Source organism: Merops nubicus, unplaced genomic scaffold, assembly GCF_000691845.1.
Source record: "Merops nubicus isolate BGI_N331 unplaced genomic scaffold, ASM69184v1 scaffold14758, whole genome shotgun sequence".
In the NCBI taxonomy this organism is placed as follows: domain Eukaryota; kingdom Metazoa; phylum Chordata; class Aves; order Coraciiformes; family Meropidae; genus Merops; species Merops nubicus.
In genome coordinates, this window is record NW_008627840.1 from 27,040 (window position 1) to 52,423 (window position 25,384).

General features: G+C 41.0%; 1 protein-coding gene across 1 annotated transcript in view; it reads left to right on the forward strand.

Moving 5' to 3' along the window:
- Window positions 1-25,384, forward strand: part of TACC2 (transforming, acidic coiled-coil containing protein 2) — a gene marked incomplete at its 5' end in the record, with an annotated part of 45,001 nt that overhangs the window by 9,731 nt on the left and 9,886 nt on the right. The window contains 9 exons of the mRNA XM_008946485.1: window positions 3,098-3,146; window positions 4,182-4,389; window positions 8,357-8,418; window positions 9,244-9,359; window positions 10,063-10,234; window positions 11,661-11,801; window positions 19,906-20,049; window positions 20,843-20,919; window positions 24,753-24,796. Of these exons, the coding sequence (XP_008944733.1) occupies window positions 3,098-3,146; window positions 4,182-4,389; window positions 8,357-8,418; window positions 9,244-9,359; window positions 10,063-10,234; window positions 11,661-11,801; window positions 19,906-20,049; window positions 20,843-20,919; window positions 24,753-24,796 (1,013 nt within the window). The remainder of the gene's footprint in view (window positions 1-3,097; window positions 3,147-4,181; window positions 4,390-8,356; window positions 8,419-9,243; window positions 9,360-10,062; window positions 10,235-11,660; window positions 11,802-19,905; window positions 20,050-20,842; window positions 20,920-24,752; window positions 24,797-25,384) is intronic.

Consider the following 25,384-nt stretch of genomic DNA (forward strand, 5'->3'; position numbering starts at 1 on the left):
GCTCTCCAGGTTTCTGATTCACATCTTGTGCCAGATTCGGGGAAGCTTGTGCCATATTTTTTTTCTTTTTAGGGGCACTTCTGACTTATGGAAGGTCTAGACCACTGTATAGTTGAGTTGTTTTTTGAGGGAGGAGCTTGTTTTATCTGATGTTGCTTCTTTTTGAGATATACCTGAAATTTGGTGGAAATGAAGGTGTATGCTAAGCTGCCATGTTTTTCAAGCCTGCAGTCCAAACTGGCTTGACTCAGCATGACTCCTCCATGGGGTCCAGTGCAGGAGAACTCCTGGCTGGGCAGGGAGATGGGGTCTAGGACCCTCCTTGAGAATGCTCCCATGGTGGCACAGGAGAGAGAAGCCAGTGCAGAATGCTTCGACTCCGAGGGGCAGGAAGGGAGGATGTTTGAGTTAGGAAGTAATACCATGATATACCAGGACTTCTAAAACCTAATTAATGGACAATTTTACAAAGCCAGGAGTTTTTATTAGTACTGTTGAGGGGTGCAGAAAGAAAACTATGAACCAGTTTGAAACTGTGTTCCTGAAATGGAATGACAATGATTTCTAGGTTAGACCAGTGGGAGGGGAAGAAGCCAGACATGAGTTTAAGCTATTGCTAAACAAGCACTACTTTGAATCTGGGCTGTATGCTAGGTCTTAGCTGTGCTAAATCAATAAAAATCAGTTTTTATTTTGGAATGAAACCTGCAGCAGTCTAAGTGTTGAGACATCCCTGTGAAGAGATGAGGTTTTGAGAAGAGATGTCAGCTTGATGCAAGTTACTCTGTGATTTTATACCTAAGTGCTTTTTTTTGAGACAGATCATGTTGTTCAGGTGATCCTGAACAAAGAGCAGCTGATGCTTTCCAAGTGCCTCTTTAGAGTGATGAGTAAAAGTAGGTGGCTCTAGAGGCATTGCACTTGAAGCTGTTGGATGGTTGGAGGCTGCGTTTAGAAGCACCAGCTTTCAAGAGCACTGCACAGGAGAAGAGCGGAGCGGAAGCTGCCAACCTTATATGAGTAGATGAAAACTTTTCTTAACTCCAAACTTTTCTGCATTTGGGGCATTTGGTTTGTTCTGTTAGAACACAAAGTGAAATTTGTGTGAGAGGTGAACCAGATGAGATTTACAGAAATGTCGTTTTCTTTCTTGATTTAGGTAAATGGTTTGAAATGGTCAAGCAGCTTTTTCTGTACTGTCGTAACAAATCAGCAGGCATGAAAAACCCTTGTGTAACTGCTCTTTCCTTAAGCTGAGCTGCCACTGAAGAGCAGTTTTACATCCTCTGTGATAACAAATACTGTGTTTTGTAAAGTGAGCGGGTGACTACCACCAGGGGAGGCAAGGATGGTTCGTGTGTTGGAAGGAACTTGGAGGCATCAGCTTTGAAAAATGTTTTGTGAGATGAAAGTGTGTCAGAAGTGTAACACTGAATTTGAAAACATTGAAGGACTTGAATATTTTTTTTTCTCCCCATGTATTTCACAATAAAAAGTAGAGGTTGAGATTGTACAGGTAGAAAATATGCATGATCAGATTGCCTTAACACATTAACATTAACAGATTATTTGTAGGTTTATCTTTTTTGTCAGTTCCTTCTGTCTGTCTCTCTTTTCTTTGTCTTCTTTGTCTTAGGATGGTAGAAGATGTGATGTCTGTATGTTCTCTGTTGTAAGTAATTCTAAGCTAACAATTTCCTCTTTGATTTATGGGCTTTTTAATTTCACTTATTTTGCAGCATGATCAGTTATTGCTCAGCATGAAGCTTTTATGTTAACTAGTTCACTTCACTGGCACGTATGGAAACTATTTAAGATGCTTTGCTGTGAATGAGTTTGAGGAATCTCTTGCCTTATTATCTCTTTGCCTATCAAAGAAAAGTCTCCTTGAAAAATGATACAGATTTTGTATCCTTGAGCTAAAATATGAAAGTTCTACCATGGTACAACAATGTTGTCCAGTCTCTCCTAAATACTGCATGGTGGTTTTCCTTAAAGGAATAGTTATCCTGATTACTTCTAGCACCATAACTAGATAATGAGTAGCACTGAACACAGCAGTATTCAGCTGTACAATTTATTTTCCCCTCTAGATGTGGTATTGATTTACCCTCAAGTGATTGAAACCCACCATTGTAATTGCTGGTGTTGATTGACCAGGGATGAGCTGGTGGGCAGTAATTTTTGCTGCTGCCTCTCAAACATTAAATCTTGAGCAGTGAGTTTGCTGTGATATTCTTCTCCCTCTTTTAGTTAGTAACGTAATTATGTTTGAATAACTGGCAATATGCATCAAGAAAACAGGTAAATAATTGGTTAGAAAATATTTTTAAGCAATCATTAATAAGCATAAAGGCAACATTTGTAATCATACACCAAGACATGGCGTATGCTCTTCATTCCTTTTGCCTGATGGAAACCTGTGGGATTTTGGAGGGCTGCAGTGTCTGTGCTCCCAGTCTGCACCGTGTCAGGGGAACTGGAAGCAGAATTGCCATGTTTGCTGTTGTGCCCAAAGGATCCTCTTTAAAACACATACATCTGTTCTGGCAGAGCTTTGTTCTGGTGTCTTGGGAACAGCATCTGCCTCGGCTGTTTTGTTGTAGATCATCCAAAGCATACCAGGTCTTTTCTTAATGATTTATGGAGCTTAATGATTGGAGCTTACTGCCCAAATTGATCTGTTTTAATTCTCAGGTAAAGATGTGGCTTAGAACTAATTTTCAGATGGGAAATTGAAGCAGGCAGAAGCTAAATAATTTGCTTACGGCCATTGAGGATGTCTGTGGTGAGCAGGGATTTAAACTGCAATAGAGCAGCAACTCTGCTCTAGATGTGTCAGTCCTTAGCATGAAAAATATGGCAATCCTGCTTTTCTCAGCTTCTGGGGACTCGAGGCCAATCCAAGTGCATGACAAGAACACACCTATGGCATGTTTCTCTGTGGTGCTGCTGCCTAATGGATGGGATTTTAAAGCAGAAGGGCTTACAGAGGTTGCATTGTCTGTGGCCATCTATTGCTCAGTGTGAAATGACCTGATTCTTGCTGATATTACCCTATTAACTGCTTTAACTTTCTTTTCAGTGATACATTTAGGGTGAAAAAATCACCAAAAAGATCCCCACTCTCTGATCCTCCTTCTCAGGTAAAGTACTGCCTTATTTTGATGTGTGTTGTTTGTGTTCCTGTAGGGGCAAAAAAGGGAAATTTGATTTTATTTAATTGTAGAATTGTATATTTAGTGACAGAAGAGGTTTCTGTAAAGAATATGAGGATATTGGTGTCTAAGTACAGCACATTGGGCAGTGATCTTAAAGTACTCACTTTTTGGTCTCTAGAAGCATGTATACAGTGTACATTAGAGCTAGTATTTGCTCTGGGAATTCCAGTTAGACTACAAGTAATTTGGAAAGTCCTGTGATACAGTGGAACAGTGATGTGAATAAATATCTTTAATCAGTTGTCTGATAAACTAGACGTAACTATCCACCTGGGAATTTTTAGATTAGAAGGTAAAAAACTAAATGCATCAAATTGGTGGGCTGGAGGGGAAGCAGACATGAAACAAGTGGGCTGATCTACCAGGAGCAAGTGCTTGGAAGGTTTCATTCCTTGTTGTAAACTGCTGGCAGGTGGTTTCCTTGGAAGAGAAGTTAACGAGAGCTGTTCTGCCTACAAAGGCCTAACTGCTTTGACGTGGCACAGCTCTTTCCATGCTGCTGTTCATCTTCCTGGTATCCAGCCCACCCTTTTATTTCTGCTGCTTGACAGCACAGAAGTGAAGAAAGGGTTCATGACCTCGCAGACCTGTGAAGGTTTGTTGCTGTGAGGAAAGCCTAAAAACTCAGTTTTGGTAGTCAATTACTTCAGTCATGGGTGATGTGTGCCACTTATGTCAAGTGCCTCACAGATTTAAATGGCTTCTTTTTTCCTTGCTATCCAGGCAGCTTTGCAGTGTGAGTGTTTATTATCAAAGAGTTTAGCAACACTGGGAAAACCTGCTGCTTGTAGAGCTCTAAATTAAGTACCTCAATATTTTTTGTGAAGTATTTCATAAAGAGCTGCAGCAAAGTGTGCAGAATTAAAAAGATTACTGTGGTCATGCAAACGAATTCAGACAGTTAATTATTCAACATGTTGATGAAAGATAATAGAATTAATTGGCAGTTGTCTTCTGCAGGATCCCACTCCACTGCCTACTCCAGAAACACCTCCTGTCATATCCACAGTGGTTCATGCCACAGATGAGGAGAAACTGGCATCTTCAGTGACCAGCCAGAAATGGACCTGCATGACTGTGGACCTGAACACAGATAAACAGGATTACCCACAACCATCTGACCTGTCTACGTTTGTAAATGAGACTAAGTTCAGCTCTCCTACAGAGGGTATGCTTCAGAAAGGACTGTCTGCTTCCAGCTTATGTTGTGTTTATTGAGAGAGGGGGTTTGGTTTGTTCCAGGATATTGGTGTGCACTTTGCTGAATGCAAACTGTGTTATTTGGGAACTAAAAAATTATACTCTTTGGACCAGTCTGGAGAACTTGGCACTTACAGGGAGCTGATGGAAGACCCTAACAGTATGACCATGAATTTTGAAGAAAGAGCAGAGAGGAAGCTTAAAGGGAGATGGAAGGGACCTTAGGAGAAAGGCTTTTGCTCCCTTTGTACAGTTAATTGTAGACGTGCTCTGTTCTTCTGGGCATGCTCCCTGTTCTCTCTGTGCCTTCGTGGGAGTCTGGGGGCTGATACTGCTCTTGGTTAGTGCTCTTGGATCCAGAGTCACTCAGCTACTGATTTTGCCTGAGCCTGTTTCTCTAACTTGCATGAGAGAAGGTCCCAGGCTGAAATTCTGCTCCTGGTTTGCGTGTTGCGTTACGACCCTTAATGCTCCAGGTTCCTAGGATCTGAGTACTACTGATTTTGCCTGAGCCTGTTCCTCTAACTTGGATGAGAGAAGGTCCCAGGCTGAAACTCTGCTCCTAGTTTGCGTGTTGCATTACGACCCCTAATGCTCCAGGTTCCTAGGATCTGAGTATCTTTATGCATAAAAATGTCCAGGATACCCCCAATGTAAATAATTGTCATTCATGTGCCAGATAAAATTTCCTTCTAGATCAGCGTGCTAAGATTTTTACTGTCGTGCCTTCCTAGAAGCAGCTGGGAGCTAAAGCTGGAAGTGTCTGTTAAGAGAACTGTCATTCCAGGTCTGTGAAATGTGGAAGAGACAGGATTTGGAAGATTGGTGTGTGGCCTTCCTTGGGGTTACCAGAGGGAATACTGCTTTGCAACATCTGCTCCAAGGGCAGATTTTCAGCTTTGTGGGTGGGAAGAATGTATGAATTTAACTTGGCTTAAACTTTTAATTCTTGATCAGAATTTATTTTTTCCCCCCCCTAACCTTTCAACCCACGTCCTGACCTACCATTAAAGCCACTTTAGGCCATTTTAAATGGGGTCTGAGGAATTTTGGCCTCGTTAAGAACTGCTGAGCTTTTAGGTCAAATGTATTTGACATTCAAAGGCAAGAATAATCAGAGTTGTTTTAATGGGGCTGCACATGTGCCTGTGCTTGTGTGGCTGCATGGCCTGGGCTTTTGGGGAATCTGTTGAGTCCTCTGTAGAGATAAGTATTTCAGTCTGTGTAAATCCATTTGGCTTTATTGTCAAATTATAAATTTTAGACATCAATTGCCACTTCATTTGTATAAAAAAAAGGCAAAAAAAAAAAGGTAAAAAAAAAAAGCCAACTTAAGAAATACTTTTTGGAAAATAAGTCCCACCATCTGGAAAAATGGAAATTACATGGAAGGAAATGGAACAAAAGAATAGTGAGAAAGACTTTAAGGCAATCATTTTAGCTATCAAAGTGAGTAGAAGAAAGTGAGCAAGGCTCCTAATTAAATGCTAATTGTCTTGTCTCCTGTGTGCTGCATGGCAGAGCTGAGTTTCAGATTACATGCTAATTAGAATCAACAATGCTTCCACTTCTCAGGTCTCTGAAAAATAATAATTTTTTTTCCCTTGATATTCTTGCTCCTGCAGCATTGAGAAATTTTTTTAGTAATTCCAGAGCTGCTCCTCAGAGCAAATATTTTTACCCCTCCCAGACACTCGTAGGAGTGTTGTCCTGTAACCTAACACAGGTTTAGTGCAGCCTGAGCCAGCCAGTGCTCCCAGCTCTCATCTGTTGCATGTGCTGCTTAGCACTGCTGCCTTTTTTGTGTGGCACAGACCAGAAATAAGCAGTAATTATTAGCAGAAAATTCTGATGCCATCTTGCAGCTATTTCTAGGAGGAGCTGGAGGACATCACTTAGTAAGTCTGTTGTATCTATTCATAAAAGATAATTATCTGACTTCATGGGTTATCCTGGGTGTTTGTCACTTTGAATGTATAGAGATGAGCAGAGCCCAAGGTTTTGGAAGGGAGATGATGTCTTAGACCCTACCTCCTCTCCCAGGTATCTCTTCTAATGGTGTTGGAAACTTCTGAGAGCAATGAGATGAGGCAAACTGCATCTAGCAAGCTGAGCTCCTCCTTTTCTTTCTGCCTGAAATATTTCCATCTGTGTCCTGCTTTTTTTTTAAATCAGGAAAGTTAAATATGTATTGTCCCAAAAGTCAGTTTGGGTTGGAGCTGCAAAGCTGCTACCAGCAGCCCTGCAGGCAGATGGAAGATCTGTGCTGGCACAGCCAGCAGAGGACAGTGCTGGAGCATCTCCTGCCCAGGAGCACACAGGCTGTTCTCTGGGGTTGTAAAGCTGCCCCAGAAGGGTTCATGATGCACCTCACTGGGCAATGTGTAGGTAAAGGAAACTCAGGCAGTTACTGGACACTGGATGCTGTTGTCTGGCGTTTCATGCTTCATCCTGCAGCTCTGCATCCAGTGGGTGGTTTGAATCTCATCGTTTTGGGTTTGCTTTCACTAGGAGCAAGCTTGTATCTGATACCAGGAGGTTGTCCCTCTTGCCTGGCACCTGCTGCCATTGAAAACATGCAGTGCTAGGAACTTAAACGTGAGGAGCCTGCTGTTGTTACAGCTTTCTCTTCACCTCAGCCTTCTATTGGTATCTCCCACATGTCAGGTTCTGAGAGTTTGTGACTGTTCCTCTTTAGTGCTTGTTTGACAAAAAACATTGACTTATATGGAATTATATAAGTACCCTACAGTGCTTTTTATTATCAAAAATTTTGAGCACCATAAATGCACATTGGACTCTTTGAAGCTTTTTTTTTTTTTTTGAACAAAACAGGTAAGAGATTGTCTTTAGGGTTGGTTTATTTTTAAAGAACAAAATTATTAATGATAGTTCCTGTCTTCCTGATACAGGCCCTACTTTTCCAAAGCTGCTCAAATCTGGAATGATTTTAGCACGTACTTTTATCATAATTTAAATGCTACTGTGCCATTCATTAGAACTTATCTATAATGGAAATGAAATTACACAGTTGGGTTATTGAATGAACTCATGGGAACAGAGTAAAATGCAGCATTACAACAAATTAATTATGCTTTTAATTTTTAAATTGAGGTGTCATTGAACAAAGCCTTTGCTTTTATTTGGGTGCAGGAAGGTGTGCTCTCTTTTCCATTTTGCTGTGTTTTATCTGTCTGCCTCTGTATCAGCTACTGAGGGGCCATGGATTGGAAAGAAATGCTGGTTATTCCCTCCAGTGTAATTAGGAGATCAGAAGTAGGGAAGCAGTAAAGATTTGCATTTTTAGTAGGGTTTAGATTTAGGGTTCTCTGTAAATCTTCTTGCCTTAGACTTGGCATCTGAACCTAAAATATGAAGACAGCCCAGTAAGCTGGGCTGTTGTCTCACCCCTTGTGCAGTGGGCATACAGGTATTCTATGTATCTTTTTATCTTAAGTGATACCACAGTATTCTTTCTTAATGAAAAATTGTGTAATAAACATTAAGAAATAGAAATTACTTCATTTCTCAACACCTTTTAAAATCTATATGCATGTGTTAAAGGAAACTGGTATCAGCATTACCAGTTACTGAAAATATGTTTTCTGTGATAAGATAACATGATAGAGGAAAGTTACCTGTGCTCTGCAAGCACTCTGAAACTTTCTTCATATTCTGATCCCTGGGCCAGAATCTTCAGCAAATTGATAAAGCTGAAATTTTTCAGCCAAATAAATTTGCCTGAAATGTGCCATTGGTTCACTGGTGAAAAACAGTGCACCTTCTGCTTTCTCTCTGTATATTCTATTTGTAATGCCTCATAGAAAGTATTGAGCAGACTGGGAGAGGCCCTTGTAAATGAGGAGAGATCTCATTTACTTCTGCAAAAGTCATTTCATGGCATGCAGTTAACAACTCTTTTGTTTCTGTTGCAGAATTGGAATATGGCAACTCATATGAAATAGAATATATGGAGAAAATAGGTTCCTCTGTGCCTGTAAGTCCTCACTTCCACTTCCATTCATTTGCATTCCCCTGTCATAATATACTATCCTGATAATGCCATCAGCCTCACTGTCCCTGAAATTAATTATTATGTGCCTGCAGCAGATTTGCAGAACCAGTTCCTTTAAATTGGCATAACGGGGGTAAATTAGGTGTGCTTTGTTGTCCTATACCCTGTAGAGCTTGTTCTATTTATTTTATTTTTAAGCTAGCATCGTAGTGATTCCTTCTGGAGATGAAAAGCAGATCAGTATTTACAGCAGTGTAGAGTACAGAGCTGTCTACAGCAGCTGTTCAACTCCTTTAAGAAACTGAGAGTAAACCTTTCCAGAAGATGGAGGGAATCAGGAGAGAATACAGAATGAATGTGAAATAGGAATGCAGTACTGTAGGTTATCAGTTGTTTTGCCTTACTTTTACTCCATTCATGGATTTGATGGCTTGACTAGATCCAATGGGAGTATATCCACAGGGGAAGTTAGAAAAATCAGGCATGTCAGGTGCTTAAACTGATGGGAGGTTTCAGTGACTATTTTAGCAAGACTTTCAGTCAAGGGATGCTCTCCAGGACCATAAATCTGATTAAGCCTGAAGTGGGAGAAGAGCTGTTGCAAAGAGTGAAGCATTTAAGTTTTGTTCTTTAATGGCTTCTTCCTTAAAGGGCTTATCTGAGTATCAGTTAGCATGGGCTGTATTACAGTCCTCTGTTATTAGTTGTCTGTCAAGTCATTTGGTCACTTACAGCTTCAGTGACCTGAATGAGCTTTCATGGCAAATGGTTGAGTTGCTTAATGAGTCTTTCTTTTCCTGTTGCCAGCAGGATGACAGCACCCCGAAGAAACAATCTTTATACCTAGTGTTTGATGCACAGCAGGAGAGCCCAGTCAAATCCCCTCCCCTCAGACTGTCTGATTCCACCACACCGTGCTCAGGGTACGTGACTACGAGCCAGTGCAGCACTGCAGAAGGGTGCCAGGGAAATGGGTTCCCATCAGAGCAGTTCTTCCTCTCTCTGCCTCCTGTGGTTGAGTTGTTTGTTTAAAAATAGATTCCCATCTGTGTACACATATGATAGAGAATAGAGGGCAATAAGGACATATATTTCTCCTTCATATTCTTAGTAGAGTCACAGTGGCAACTGTTTCACTAGACAATGACTTCCCACTACAGTTTTTTTCCCTCAGCTGCTGAGGTGATTTTTATGTCAATCTAGAAATCTCTGAATTGCAGCTTTTCACTTGGCCTTTCCTAGATACATTTGCTGAACAAGGAGTCTAGTTCATAAGAACAGGATGTGGGGGTTGTAGTTACTTCCAAAAATCCTGCTTCTTAAGGACATCTGGTCTTGTTAGTAAGAGCTGTTTGTTGGGAGCAGTGTAGGTCACAGTGAGAAAGGGGTAAAAAGGCAAGTGAGAAATATTTAAGGAATGTGCCTAACATTTGTGGTGGACCTGGTTTTATCTAGATGACTCTGGTGCATTGCTTTGAAAGGATATTGCAAAGTGTTATGAGATCTAATGATATCAAGTTGAGTTGAAACAATGAATGTAATGAAGAGGACTTGCTTAGTTATGGGAAGCAGAACTGTAATGGCCTCGTGCTCCACCCTGGAAGCATGCACACAATCTTTTTCCAGGTCAAGCTTTGAAGACCCTGAATCCCAGCAGTCCTCTGGAATGAAAATACAACATCCAGCTTCCCGAGTCCTAGCTGCCAGCCAAGAGGCACACTTACAGTCTCCTGACAAGGCAAAGCAGAAAGACCTGGAGCCCATGACCCTAGGAACAACTCCAGAGGCTATTGAAATAGTAAGTAGTTTGTGATAAGAGATTGGGAATCATTTTCCTGCAAAAATTTCTCATGTCATAGAACTAGCAGCACAGGTGGATCCTGAAAGTGAAACTCAACCTGATCTATCTTGCTAGCAGCATGTGGTGGGACCCAAAAGAGGGAGGTAGGTTGATGGAACTGCTGGAATTCAGAAGAATTTTCTAAACTCTTACTGTAGCTTAACGTGTGCTTGTGATAACTTCTTCCAAGTTGACACTTTAAAGTGCTTTTATTCTCACACAAGCCTTTTTACATGTGTAAAGCCTTTTTACTTTGTGCTTTAACACAGTATTTAAAGAAATAATTTTGATATAAAAAAAGGGGTTTTATAGAACAACTCATGTCTCTGTTTAAGTTGTGTGTACTGTGAAATTTCAAAATTTATTTGGTAAAGAACAGGTGCCCTTTCACAGTTTCATATAAACTGTTAACTGTGTTGTTGTCACCTGATACTGATAATGTACAGTTCACTTTTTTGATGACTGGAATTCATTCCAGCTTCCAGTTAAATCACTTTTTTTTCAGTGGCTTCTCTGGGTTGGACTGGAATTGGTGGTGAGCCCTTCTGTGCTTCCAGCCTGTGCTACTTACAGACTTTAGAGCACTGGTTCTCAAATTCATGAAGGTTCCTTCAAGGCCTCCACTTTTCCAGGCAGACTTGTTTCACAAATGCCCTAGGCATGCTAAGATGTATGAGTATTTACTGAGTATATTTACTGAGGAGTCTAAACAAGGAGTAACTTACTTTTATACTGTGATTAATTTTTATTAATGATCCTGTTGATACCATGTCACAAAACATTTTCTTATGAGCTTGAATACTTTTCTCACTGCAGGGAGTCTTGGGTACTCAAATCCCAGTGATCTTGGTTTTGTCATTCCAGTTCTGTCAACCCTCATATTGTGTGTTTATCCTGATGATGTTTTAATTGTGAACATAACTTAGTTTATCCCCAGTAAGCAGCAAAAGACTTTGTAAAGACTGCAAAAAGAGTCTTGCTGAGGTTCCCCTCAGTTCTGGTGGTCTTCAGAGGTTTTGGACTGCCTCAGAGGTGCCTGAACTGAACATTAACTATTGTATGAACAAAACCTATAGTAACTGTTTGAAAACTATAGTAGAAGTACTGAGAGTGGGCTGTGGTCCATGATTGAGACCAGTTGCTTTAGAGGTCCTAACTTTATTAACTTCATTGTTAGTCTTGGAATATTTACTCAGCTTTTAAATTAGGTATAATGACTCTTGATGTTTATCTGTTAGACCTATGAACAGTATATTTCAAAGTAATCTCCAGTGGGGCATGACACTACTAGGAATCAAAGATTCACAGACACATGTGTTGCTTTTGGCCTGATCTACTTGGGCAAAATCTCTATTGCTTATTCTATATCCTCCTTACCCTTTAGACATCTCCTGAAGACTCCTTTGTCTCTGCTGATGCTCTTCTCAATAGGATATCTAAGAAAACCTCAATATGTGATCAGCCTGAATATCTAGATCCTGACTTAGCTGAAAAGAATCCCCCAGTATTTGCTCAGAAACTTCAGGTTTGTAGCAGAAATATAAATGTCACTTTTCTTTGAGTTTGGCTCTACACAGGTAGAGGAATGCTTTGCCTCATCTGAAAGGGGTGTGGGGAGGCTTGAAGGGGAGGTGGAAAAGAAGCAAAATAATTATTTGATCCTTTCCAAAGTAACTTGGGCCTCTCAGGAACATAAGGAACAGAGATACTTTAAGTTATATAATACCATAAACTTATATTTCATCAACACTTTCTGCTATCCTATACTACTGATGTATATATATATTTTGCAGAGGTCTTTATAAAGCAGATCTTTTAAGCTTGAACACAGGACTTGTGTGGAGAGTTGTCTTGGCACCTGGCTGTAGTAGGTCTGTATGCATAGATTGATTTTCAGAGATTTAGGCCCTAATTCTGCTGAAATGAAAACTGGGCTTTGTTTTTCTAGTAGTCTAGCTAATGCAGAGTTTGGCATGGCTTCTTTTGGGAAAAGTAAAGTGATCTGCCGACCAGTGCTCTATGTCAGGACAGGTTTTGTAGAATATTTATAGTGAAACTTTAAAACAGCAAAGGTTGAATTGAGACTGACAGCTGGTGTAAGTCCAGATAAAATGAAAATGAAAGGAGAAGAATCCGTGAGAAACAGTTTTAACTTTGGGAAACATTTCTTTTACCCAAAGCATCGTTCCTACATACTCCTTAAAAATTGTCTGTTCAGCTAAAAAAACTGAACAAAACTTGGAGTTGTGTATCAATGATACAGGATGTGTTTGTCACCCAGGGTTTGCCAGAATTACACATTAAAATATTAACATTCCATTTCTGAATGTCTCAAGCATTTCTGCTGTGTTCTTAATACATTTTTTCCCGTGGATTGCTCACAACCAAACACATGACAGGAGGAGTTAGAGTTTGCTGCAATGAGGATAGAAGCCCTGAAGTTAGCCAGGCAGATTGCCCTGTCTTCTTTCTACTCCGAGGTACCCGTTTTGTGCCTGCTCTGTGTGTGTGTGTGTGTGCACAGACTAAGAAACAGAGTGCTGCTTTTTCTTTAACAAGGTAACTGAGGCTCTGGGAGTGCAGTGTGAAGCTGTGTGCACCTCGGGGTGACACCAAAGAGCATGCTGAAAGCAGCACTGCACACAGAAACCCTGTCACTGCTCCACTCACAGAGTGCTGCTGTGTCCAGCTTAACACGAGGTGAATCTGAAGGCAAGAAGCAGCATGTGCCTTTAACAGGAGACTGCTTCTGCAGTCCAGGTGGCTTTTTGTCTGTGGCAAGATTTGTCCTAAAATGTTTGATGGCAAAGCAATACCAAGCCTGTTTCTTACAAGGCTATTTTAGGTTTTGACCATAGGGACTTTTTGCCTTTTGTTGGTGTTTTCAGCTTGAAATGAGACACCTTGACCCTCAGAGTTTAGAAGTGAGAAATGAAATCAACCCTGCCTTCAGGCATCTGAAGAAAGGGACTGTGGCAGGTTTGGAAGGGCTATAAAACTGCCAAGGAAAAGAACATCTCTTTATTCTTGGAGATCTAAAAGGGTTTTTTCAGTGCTACTTCCAGGTTCCTGTGGCTAGTTCCACCTCAGAGCAATGCTTTGCATTGCCCTAGAGATGCATGTGGTCCCTGTGTGCTTGAAGTGAGATGGAAAAGCTTGCTCTGATGAGCTGAGGTTGGTGGTTAGCAGTGGCACAGCCACTGTACAATGCCCTTTGTGGTACTTTTAACAACAAAGTCAAGTCAGAAAGGCTAGCAGCTTTCTTGGGAGGTGGTGTCAGTTGAAAGGGCTGCTGGCAGGATGGCAGTGAGACATTTTATTCCAAATGAGGAGAATGTGCTTCTGACATGTCCTTCTCTAGTGACCTTTCTCTTCTGCTGTCCAGTAACAAGTCAGTGGGAAGTGTTTTGCCTGACCCTGTATCATCTGGAGTTCATTGCATCATAACATTTGAGGCTGGTTATAGGGTAGAATTTCTTGGTGCTTTAAATTAACAAAGTCATAAAGTAGCAGGTGATCATAAAGTAGCAAGGTTTTTTTTAGATAAACTGTACTTTTATGAAAAAATACTGATTTTATTTGATTTATTTTGCTTATCTTAAATAGCCCATGAGCCAGCTGTTTCCATGGTGCACATATACTTACTGAAGGAAACTCATTCCCTGCAGATTTATGGGTGTGTTAAAGTAGGAGGCTATCATCTTTTATTTAATCAGGAAAAACTCACTGTTGTCTTCATTAGAAAACAAGCTTAACCTTCTAATTAGGAGCAGAAAGAACAAAGGAAAAAATAAATACCACTTTCTTGCATGGGTACTGGGCTGTGTGTGGCTGTGTCCCCTTGCTTCATTGCCTTGAGTGGCAGGGGTCAGGAGAGGGTGAGCTGGCATCCTCTGTAGATCCTGTCTACCCCTTTGTCCTCTCCAGCACCACAAAACCCTCAAGATAAAACATGTAATAATACCTAGATGCTCATCACAGGTTATACAAAATACTTCTGTAGGCATCTGCATTTTTGCTACTAGCCAGCAGTTGAGGAACTCACAGATTGCCCCTTTTTAGACTGAAGAGAACAGTTGTATGTTTGTGAATTCTTGTGAGCTACCCAGGAATGATTCTGAGCTGCACAAGTGTTGTAGTGTGTATTGGATTATTTGGAGTTGTATTTTAAAGATGCTTTTCTAACATCATCACAGCATTTTCTTTTATCGAGAGTGAGTTTATGAACTCCTTAGAACTTGGAAAGAGGGAGTGGATTCCATGTAACTTCAGAAAATGCCATTAATCTTATGGCAAAGATAGCACAAATGATAAGCAGAGATAAGGAGAGAAAAATCAGCAGAACTCCACCCTCTGACAGAGAACCAGTAACATTTTGACAGCCACAAAGCCCTGTGTTGGTCCAGTCATAGGAATGCTTTAAGGTGAACACGGTGGGTGTCATGTCAGGCTGGGGAGGACTTTTATCCTTGCATGACTTCACTATTTGAGTGAGAGGTTGTAGCCTTAAATTAGCCTGTGATGAGAACCCTTGTGACCTACAGTGACTGATGGCCTGGATTAACTATAATAGGATCCACCAGACAACTGCAGTGACTTAAATTCAGATGCTAACGGGCAGAATTCCCCACTGGCTGACTGGCCTCACTTCTTTTCTTAACGTTGAATAATTACATTTAACATTTGCTAAACCATTACAGAATGGGTAATAAGAACAGGGTGCTAAATCAAGACACACATCACTTGTTCTGGTAAGTTAGGTCACCTGAAAAAGGTTCAATACAAACATTTTCTGCTAGCACTAGGACTGAGAATGAGGGTGTGCAGTTTGTTGTTCTCAGACAGAGGGAAGTTATTTGACCACTCCCAAAACATCTTGTCACAGACTTTTAACAACAGCAGGACTAGTCATCTACTTTTACATTGCCAAAGATTTCAGTTTTCCAGTGTTGAGATGAATTAATCTTCTGTGTTAAACAGTCTCCATTAGGATGTCCTCTGGCCATTTTTTTTATAGGTCCAACAAAAAGCTGGTAGGGTTTGTGTCCACCACCCTACACATGCTGAGGGAATGTAGAATTGAGTGTTGAAATAAGATCCAAGGAAGGGGGAGAAACTAAAAAGAACAGCATCAGGAGCAAATGGGGTTAGTGCATCATGGCTCCGGGGGGGTCTCATGGTAGTGAAGGAAGAATGTTTCCTTCAAACAGGGATACCATTTTTCTAGTAGAACTCCAAGCAGAGAACTTAAGCTTGGCTTTTACATGCTTTTCAGTATATTTGCAAGCACAAATAGGTCTTGCTTTGCCTCCATTGACCTGTCTGCACACACATCAATTAGTTAAGAGTAGGTCATTTGATACACCCACAAGCAGTATTTGAGTGCTTGTGAAGGGGAAGCAAATTTTCAGCAGGGCTAAAAAAAATACTCCACTGAACAGTATGAAAAAAAACTAGTTTTCATTTTCCTTCCAGTCTTTCTCTGTTTTCTTTCACCTTGATCTTCTTGAAGCGTGGTAACTGCAGCTGATTAATTGATGTTCATTTATTCTCTTTCTGGTCAAATATCTGGTTTCTGTGAAAAATGCTGGGAATAGAAGAGGCAATGCATTGGGCTCTCAAATATTTACACTAAGATTGCAGTGACCTACATTTAGTAGTAATTCCCATGCAGAATCTAATCTTTCTGTGCAAGGTTCAGTGGCTTACAAATCCCTATGCTTATTATTATCCCAATTAACTCCTTACCTTCTCAGCAATTAGGTGCTGAACTTAAAGCATTGACAGGGTTATTTTGGGCAATACCATCATCCTGTTGGTCAGGTTTTGTTATTTTCTCAGAATAGGAATATTTGGAGGCAACAAATAAACCTTAATAAAATGTGCATCAGTTTGGAGCTGTGTAAAATTGGCTCTTGAAGTAAAGCCAGGAGGACTTCTACTGGTTGCTCCTGCCAAAGAGCCCAGTTGTGATACCTGTGAGGTGTTTCCAGAGTTAGGAAAATACTGGTTGAACCACTACCACAAGCATTTCTGCTCAGTGGCTGAATTCTAAGAGTTTTTACAGTCATCTGTGGAAATTTTAAGTTGTTTTGCATGTCATTATTACTATTCTTTTGTACTATTTTCTCAAGTGCAAGAGAGAACTAAAGACATAACTATATTCATGAGGTGTTGAGCACTATATAAAAAATATGCACAAGTATGTAGCAAGTGCTTTAAATGTTCTTTTTTCTTTAAAAATTTTAATCATCCTGGCAGTTCATTTGACACGTTTTTATATGAGCTTGAGGAAATTTGTGTTTCTTCTGCCACAATTAATATTTTCCAGCAATCTCTCTCTGAGTTCCAGCAAATGAAGCTGCAGGAGGCTTTTGAAATAGGATACATACAGTTCAACAGATAAATCTTCAGGCTGGCCTTTCTTTTGAGGACTGCTTTGATGATCTAATGGCTCTTTTTTATCTCTCAATTATTCTTCCCTTGTGTCTGAGGAGGAACTAAAGTATGAGTGTTTTCAGTTGGGATACTGAGTGGAGCCAGCAGTAGTCTAATTTATTGCCTGTTTTACCTTTGCTCCCATCTGTGGACAGCACCATATGGTTTTGTATTTATGCATTTACATAAATGTCTGAGCTTGTGTCCCAGATGTATTTTTGCCCTGCATGGTTGTTTTACATTGGGAGATACTTTCAGGAATACAGACTATGGAATTTTGACAGATCTTGCAATGCGTTTTGCCCAGGTAGGAAAATCCACCAGATTCCAGCATGCACCTCCTAACTATATTGGAATTTATCACTATTTTGTGTGTTCGTGGTTAAATGTAGCAAAAAAAAAAAAAGGAAGGGATGGTCTGCTCCTGAAATGCTAGAAGTGATAGTCAACTGACTCCATGTTTAGAATGAACTAAAAATAGAAAGGAAATCAGTGAGAGTCTCTTTGACACATAAAGAAGCAGGAATGTGCTTTGTAAGTACTGCTTACCTTATTCTTGGTCTAATTCAATTTTCTTGCCTGCTCCTTTAATGTTCCTGGTGTGAGTTCTTCATATTGTCTACAGATGTGATATGCAGAACATCTAGTCCTCTGAGTGAGCATCATATGTCATTTTTCATACAGCTCCTTGAATAAGGTGTGATGTGAGAACTCAGAAAGGATTGCAAAAAACAACAGTGGGTTTGGATCCTTTCTGTTATTCTAGGCTGCAGGAGAAGAACCATGAACAAGGGAATGATTTATGGAATAGCACCTGTCAAAAGTTCCTTTAACTGTGTTGAAAGAAGCACGTGGTGTTGAAATTAATGAGGTCTGTCTGTGTGCACGTTGTGAGAGGAAGACTGAGCCTTGACTTGGACATTATCTACTCACCTTCACATTCCAGCACTTCAAGCAGTAGAATGTGACTGTTTTATTTAAAAAACAAGTAAACAAACAAAAACAAAACAACAAAACACCCAAAGCCCCAATCCTCTTTTCCAACAAAATAAAACATTTTTCTCTCTTTTATGTAAAAATCATAAAAACCCCTCTTGATCACTACTCTTAATTATTGCAGATAAAGCCTAAAGACTCAAGTACTGTGTCAGTGAACTTGAAGGAGCAGAATCTGTTGCTTTATGCACAGAGATGACAACTGGAAAAATGTGTTAGCCCCTTTTCAGCAGCTAGGAAGTGCTGCACCAGAAAAGCTGTAGGTGAATATCCATTCCCATCAGTGGGTGGAAAAAGGCACTGATCAACCTGACTTCCCACCCACACAAGCTGTGGGCTGTGGTCCAGCCCTCTCAGTGGCTACGTGTAGCCTCATCATAGAGACAATTTTAGTTGTCATGAGACCCACTGAAAATGTCTGCTACTGAATCTGCAGGTTAAATTAAAAACAAAATAAAAATAATTCTGTAATTGAAACTGTAGTTTTGTGTCACTTGGTTTAGCAAGTGACATGAGAGGAATTTCTAGGCATGTGTCCCCTCCCTGCTGAGGTCAGTGCATTTGAATGTTCTGTACCACGTGAGGTATCTTTTTAGGTCACAGAAATTCAAGGAATTCCAGCCATACTCAGAGACAAGAGCTTTTGTATGAAACTTCTTTTGGTGGAAGTATTTCATAAGAGAAAGGAAAATACTGAAGTGGAAGAGCACACCCCTGGCCAGGGCTAAGCCTGTCTTCCCCCACGGTGCTACCCAGGGTGAGGTGCTGCCTGGGGCAGTGTGGGGACCAGAGTGGCTCCTCAGCCTGTGGAGATGCTCTGGCTCCCAGGACTGTCCCAGGGGTGACATAGCCTCTGCCTGTGCAGTGTAGTCATGGGGGTCTCAGCAGTGCATGGGCAGAGGAGATCCCCTTTGTCTGCTCAGAGCCTGGAAAAAAAAGATCTCATTGAGATGCTTCTTACCAGTAACTTGCTATGTTGTTTGGTTTCTATGAAGATTTCATCTTGTCACAATTTTTTTTTTTTTTTTAATTTAGATTCTGCAGCCTGTTTAGCTCCAGTGTTGTAAGGGAGCAGTGTTCTGGTGATGGCCATGGTGTCTGTACTGTCAGCCCCTCTCCTCGCTGTCCCCAGCAACACTGAGTCCTTTCACCAGTTTCATGCATATTTAGCAGAGAAGTGGAACATTAAACAGGGCTATGGTCACCTCCACCCCCAGAATTATTTTGTCACCCACCAGCAGCTGAGAGAAAGAGCATTTTGTTTCCCAGACCACCAGAGGCAATACCCAGCTGGGTGGTCAGCACGTACATCTTAGCTGGTTGATGGTGAGATGCAAACCATAGGTGGGGGACACAGGGACACATCTGCTGCAGAGGAGCCTGCTCTCAGGGCATTGCTTCAGATGGTATCTAAAAATGTGGGTTTTGATTAGTGTCTTCTGCCCTGTCTTTTATAATCTTGGATTTGATGTGCTGTAGCTTGGACTGTCTGTAGCCAGTGTGGTTTGCAGGACACCCTGTGTGTCTTGGTGTCACAGCTCTTCTCTGCTCTCTTCCTCATGTCACAGGCTGCTCCCCTCCCTTGATAATCTGGGCTGCTGGCATGAGCAAAATTGACAGCTACAAATAAAACCTCATTTAACTTACTAATGGCATGCTAAATACCAGTGGGGCAGGAACTTCACTAACACGTTCACATCTTTTATGTGATGCTGTTTATGGCAGGGGTGCTGTATTGGCAGGTCAGACTAAGAGAGTGAGCAGTCCTCTTCCTTCTGGTTTCTTGATCTGTTTTTATGGAAGCAGAATTCCCCTTAACAAGCTCTCTGCCTCCAACTCTAATTTCCTTTGCTGATCTGCATTTCTTCTGGATGTTTTGATGAAATTTCTCCATCAGAAAGTAGTAAATTTTCTCACATAGGACCTTAAAATATTGATGGCAAAGTGCTGTCTTTATTTTCTCTATAGAAGGATAATATGGCTCTCTTGGTGCTTACTATGGATCTTAAATGGATATTTTATGATTGCTAAATTCAGATTTCCCTGTCACTTTTATGGCTGTTATAATTTAGTAGTACACAGGATTCTAGGCCTAGCTGAGGACCCAGGTGATCTAGCACTACACCCAGAAAACAGATGAGCTAAACACACATTTAATGCCTCGTTTCTTTGTATTTAAAAAACCAAACACACAGAGAGAACCTGCTATCCCAGCAGATGTGTCCATCTCCAAAAGCACACTCTACTCCCGGCTGGGCGCCTCGGATGCAGAAAGCCCCACGGGACTCCTCTACCCCCAGCAGGACCTGGACTCTGCACTGCGACTGGCCAGAGCAGAGGTAATTTGCTTCAGAACTTGGAAGAGGAAATGTCTGCCACTGGGGGCTTCCTTTTTGCCTGTTTTCCCCCGAGTGCTTCATATTACAAACCCTTGACCTTCACTGTTTCTAACTGTAGATGTACTCTGTGCATCTTTACATTACTGTATAATTCCATAAAAATTGTAAGATGCTAGAAACAGGAATAAAGTTATGTATTTTACAAAGCTACATATAAGGTAATCATAGCTAATAATAATTAGAATATGGGTACAGTCTAGTGTTATTCTGAACTGTATAATAGATTGTGTGAGCAAACGCAGCACAAAAGAGCAAAATCCTTTGGGTATTAAATGCCATGGACAGTCAGCTCTAGGTACACCTGCAGCAGCAGTAGGAGCCCCTTAGGGGACAAATCAGGGGACCATGCTCCAAACCCCTGTACAGAGGTATTTCAGGTTTGCCCCAGGTCACATCAGACATGGTGTAATGTAACATAGTACTTCTTGAGAAGGGTCCTTGTTACAGTCAGGGATGAAACAAGAACGTTGCATCTACTTTACTAAGTTAGTTTTTCAGAACGTGAGTATGGTTTCACATATGAACATTTTTAATTGCACCTTGCAGTCTGAAAAAGAAAAATTAATCACTGGGGATGCTTATATGTGAACCCCTTATGCACTTGAAAACTATACCTCTGTTAATTAGGCTTTGATGTTAAATCAAATCATGCAGTTACTTAATTTCCTGTTTAATGGATCATTTGGATTCCCTTTTTGAAGTTTTTTTTTCCCCTTTTCTTCTTTTGTTCCAGATTGTGGCCAAGGAAAGAGAAGTATCTGAGTGGAAAGAGAAATATGAAGAAAGCAGAAGGGAAGTGATGGAAATGAGGTGGGTTAATAACTTGTCACTAATTACACTGACAGAGTGTGGTTTCAGCCTGTACCAGCATAGAACAACTGGTTTGGTTAACTGAGTTTTTTTCATTATTTTTTAACTGGAGGCTTTGGATTGATCCTAAACTGACACTTTGTCTTTGCTCTGCATGGTGGGGCACCCTTGTTCAGGGTAGTCATTGAAAACTTCTATATAGCTGATCTGATTTACATCCTCAAAATACCAAGATAAGAGTTGTCTTTAATATAGGTAATGTGAGGGAAGAACTTCCTCCAGATTGTGCTGTGAATTCCCACATGGACTGGCATAGTGTTGTTTCTGTTGCCTGACTGAATGAGTCTGCCCACAGAGCTGGCAGAGGTAGGCACATGCTGGTCTAAAATTCACTCTCCATTAATAGTTTTGCCAACAGAGGGAAGAATGTGGAAGTTTGCAGATAGGTATGAGTAGTACAGGCTCCCTCCACTGTAAAAAGTTCCCTTTAATAAGGAAAAAAGCCCAGCTGCCAGTAGAAAAACATCTCTTGCAAAGGAACTATTCTAGCCTCTGGGTATTGATGTTCAAGGAGATTCTACACCCTTTTCTTTGAGCTGAGCTGACTTTTTATAGTTAGTGCTCATACTAAGCTTGGTTTTAGTTAAGCAATGGTTATCTTGGATTTTGCTTCTCTGAGAGCTGACAAGATCCCTGAGCTTTTCAGTTTGTTGTAGTTGTATCTGTTCTATTTCTCCTTGCTAAACCTGCCTCTTTTACACTAAGTATCTGTATCCTGGAACATAACAGGACCTTCCTTCCCAGCCCAGGTCACTTGGAAGGGTGACAACAAAATCACTGTAGTGGATGAGGTGAGCAGTGTTGCTCAAAGGATCACTATTCCTTCCCATTTCATCAGTTGAAAGTTTTAGCCTTTCTTTTTTTACAGGGGTAATTAATACCATAAGAGTGACACATCAGTGAGCTCAACCTGCTCATCAGTCTGACTCTGAGTAGGTCATTGATGGTAAAAGAGAATGTAAAAATATTTCATGGAGTCTTTAAAAAGCCTATTTTCTAGCTTCAAACAGAAAAAAATCATCCCCTCCCTTAACTCATAAATAAAATTAAAGTATGCCAGATTATTTTAGCATCCTTCTTTTAAATAATAATTTCTGCAAATTAATTCAAAATCACTTCTGTTCTAGCACCAGCTTCTTCCCAAAATCAAGTATCTCAGTGGTTTAAAGCTAAAGCCAATGAGCTGTATGAAGTGATGATCTGCATATGCAATTCCTGCTTATACCCAGGAAGCCTGTACTTAGGGAGTAGGGGTGGAAGGGGAAATTGTGCTGCAGAACTCAGCAAATGCCAGCCTGGATGCCAGGAGTCACACGTGGCAGCCTTGCAGAGCAGCAGCACAGGGCTTTGAGCCAAAGCATCTTGAGAGAAGCATCTGCAAAAGGCAAGGGCAGCAGCTTTATTTCTTTCAGAAAACCATCTCCTGGCACCCAGCTGAGTTCTGCCACCTCTCTTGTGCTCTGCCTGGGAGAGGAAATCCTGGCGTAGCCCTCAAAGGCATAGTGAGGCAAAAGGAAAGGGAGCTGCTACAGGCAGAGCAAGGAAGAACAAAATCAGGGATTGTGAGAGGAACGTTTCAGTGTTCAGCACTCTCTGAAGAGCAGCACTTGATCCATTCTCGAGCAGCTGCCTGGGTGCATGTGTCTGCCAGCTGCAAATGAGCACTGACAGGGGTTGGTTATTCCTTAGGGAAAGGAGAGCAGGGGGTGACACAGAGCAGCTGGCAGCCTGTAGATCTGCACCTTCATCTTCCTCACAATTATTTGATTGCATGTCTACACCCTCAGTAAAATTTGATTTGTAAAAAATGCATTCTCTTAGCCCAGTGCCTCACATACCCATCCCTAGAACACGAGGGTGAAGAAAAAAAATCTGCCTAATTTCATCACAAAATGATAAAATATGCACACGTGCACAGAGAAAGAGGTCTCTTGGAAGATTAAATGTTGAAAGACTCCATGTGTGGTAAATTAGAGATGCAGCAATTAGACATGACATAATGATAAGCAGGGAGGTAAGGGATTATCTAAAATTGCAAGTACAAAAGCATCAGTTTCCACAGGAGAAGCAGTGCTCCTTTACTCGAGTCCTGCCTGCTCTAACTGGAATATCCTGAGTTCAGCTGAGTTTCCAGAAAAACATCTGGCTGGAGGAAATTCCACCCCAGAGAACAATAGCCAAGAGAAGTTATCATAACGTAATAACTACTGAAGAGCCAACCCAGGGTGGGCTGTACCATCATCCAACAACCACAACCAGAGGCAGGCAAGAAATATTGAAATATGGTTATTGGGAGGTCTAATTGATTTTGTCTCAATAAGAGGAGTCAAGTAGATGACCTCTGAGATCCTCTGTAGCCCTGGGTTTTGGTGGGTTTATGACTTAGGAAATTGCAGGAAGTCAATAAATAGACTGAATGTCTGAAATAGCAAAAGTTGAGCCTAGGCAGGATGTCAAGCTGGGGTTAGGATGTGCCATCCCAGAGGAATTGTGTAGCCAGCATCCTTTGGTCATGCTCATTGCCCTCAGTCCTCAGCATCATTTTCTGGGATAATAAAATGTCCTAAAGGTGCCTGGTGTTAGGAGGGTATGACATGGCTTTAAAGTCCTTATTGCTTACAGCAGGCCCTTGAGGTAATCTTCTTTGGACATGAAACCAATCCCTTCCTTTTAGGGGAACAACTCTTGTCACTATCTTTGCTCTGAAAAGTGCTGTGTGTAGGTTTGGAGCAGGCAGTGCTGGAGTCACCACGTTTGCTTTTCAGGAGCTATGCACGTTCCTCTGTTCCTTACTGACCTTTTTGTCTCAGGATTTTCCCACATCCTTTCTGTAAATCACCAACTGCAGCAGGATTCTCTAAAATGGAGCAAGTGGAAGCAAGCTAAGACTTCAAAAGAGATGTACTCATTTTGATTATCCACTTCAGATGAAGTGCAGGCTGATTTTAGTTTTCGTAGACAGTCCTACGTGGCTCATGAATCAAAGCACAGATCAAGCTAGTCTCATTTTATTAGCTTTATTTGGCTCTGGGAATGGATGGATCATCTTTCTAAAGCACATTTAATCTGCTTATTTTGGCTAACCTCTTTTCAAGAAGGAAATTCAAAGCCTACCGTGAGTATATGAAATAAAACAGTCTTAAAAGTAACTTTTGGCCACCTCGGTTTCAAAAACAATTTGGGGAAATAGGACACAATGGATTTTGTGCTGAACAATTGAATATCTTGGTCTTGTTCTCTAAAGTGCTAATGGATTATTTAGCCACATTTGGAGAGTGGAAGATTAGATATCTTTTGGGTGAGAGCCAGCTATGCTCCTGTTAGGTTTACTTGGTACCATTTACAGCTTTATTTAATGTTTATATTAAAAACAAGCAAACACAAGCATGGAGAAGAGAGGAGAAAGTAATGGAAAAATCAGATTCTTTTGTAACTCTTGAACTAGATCAGTGTGGTTATCCTTATAGTTAAAACCATGATTGGTTATGTATTTTAGGCATGTTTCAATTAACAGAATTTGTTTCAGAGGAAGCCATTTTTCCTCCCCCCCACCTATACTGATTTTCCATGGAGAAGCAGAAGTCTTGTGCAGTGTTTAAACTGACAGTTTTATTTGTTACCAAGGTAATCAGGAGCATATAAAAGTGTGAAGGGGTTCTGTATCTCTTTTAAAATACCATAGTCCAGTTACTGAGTAGCATTATTTTCTAAATAAGCATTAGCAATTATGATTGCCAAAAGCTTTTCCTTTTTTTTTTCTTCCCCTCTAACAGGAAAATCGTGTCAGAATATGAGAAGACGATTGCTCAGATGATAGGTAGGTGTTTCTACTCTGACAGATGCTGTCCTCCACTCTGATTTCCTGAATCATGGTTGAAGTCTGTGGGCTTCTTTTTGATGCCAGCCACATGTGCTGATGCTGCTGGGCATTGTGGATGCATCTGAGGACACCAGTGTGTGCTGCCAGGGCTCCATTTTACAGAAAGTAGCCTCCAAAGCAGTGCAGGTAATACAGTAGGGTCAGGGCTTTTCCTTCTGCATCAGTGCAGACTGTCCCATAGGGAACAGGTTCAAATGCCTTACCCAGAGTTCATGGATATCTCTGGGAGAGGTTTTTAATGACCTAAAAACCCTTCGGTCTCAGCTCCCAGCTGTTTAATGGGAGATACCAAACTTAGCTCTTTACAACAACAGGGATTATCTGTGCTAAGTACATCGGTCAGATCAAAACCTAGATTAACTCCAATCCCAGTTGAGAGATTAGGAGTGGCCAATCCACCTCCCCAGTTATTTACTGGCAGAGGGGTCTCCTTTAAGGTCTACATCATGACATGTTTTGCCTCACAAGAGTTAGAGAAGGCCTTTAACAGAATGCCCCACGAATGAATGACACCATGTTCAGCAG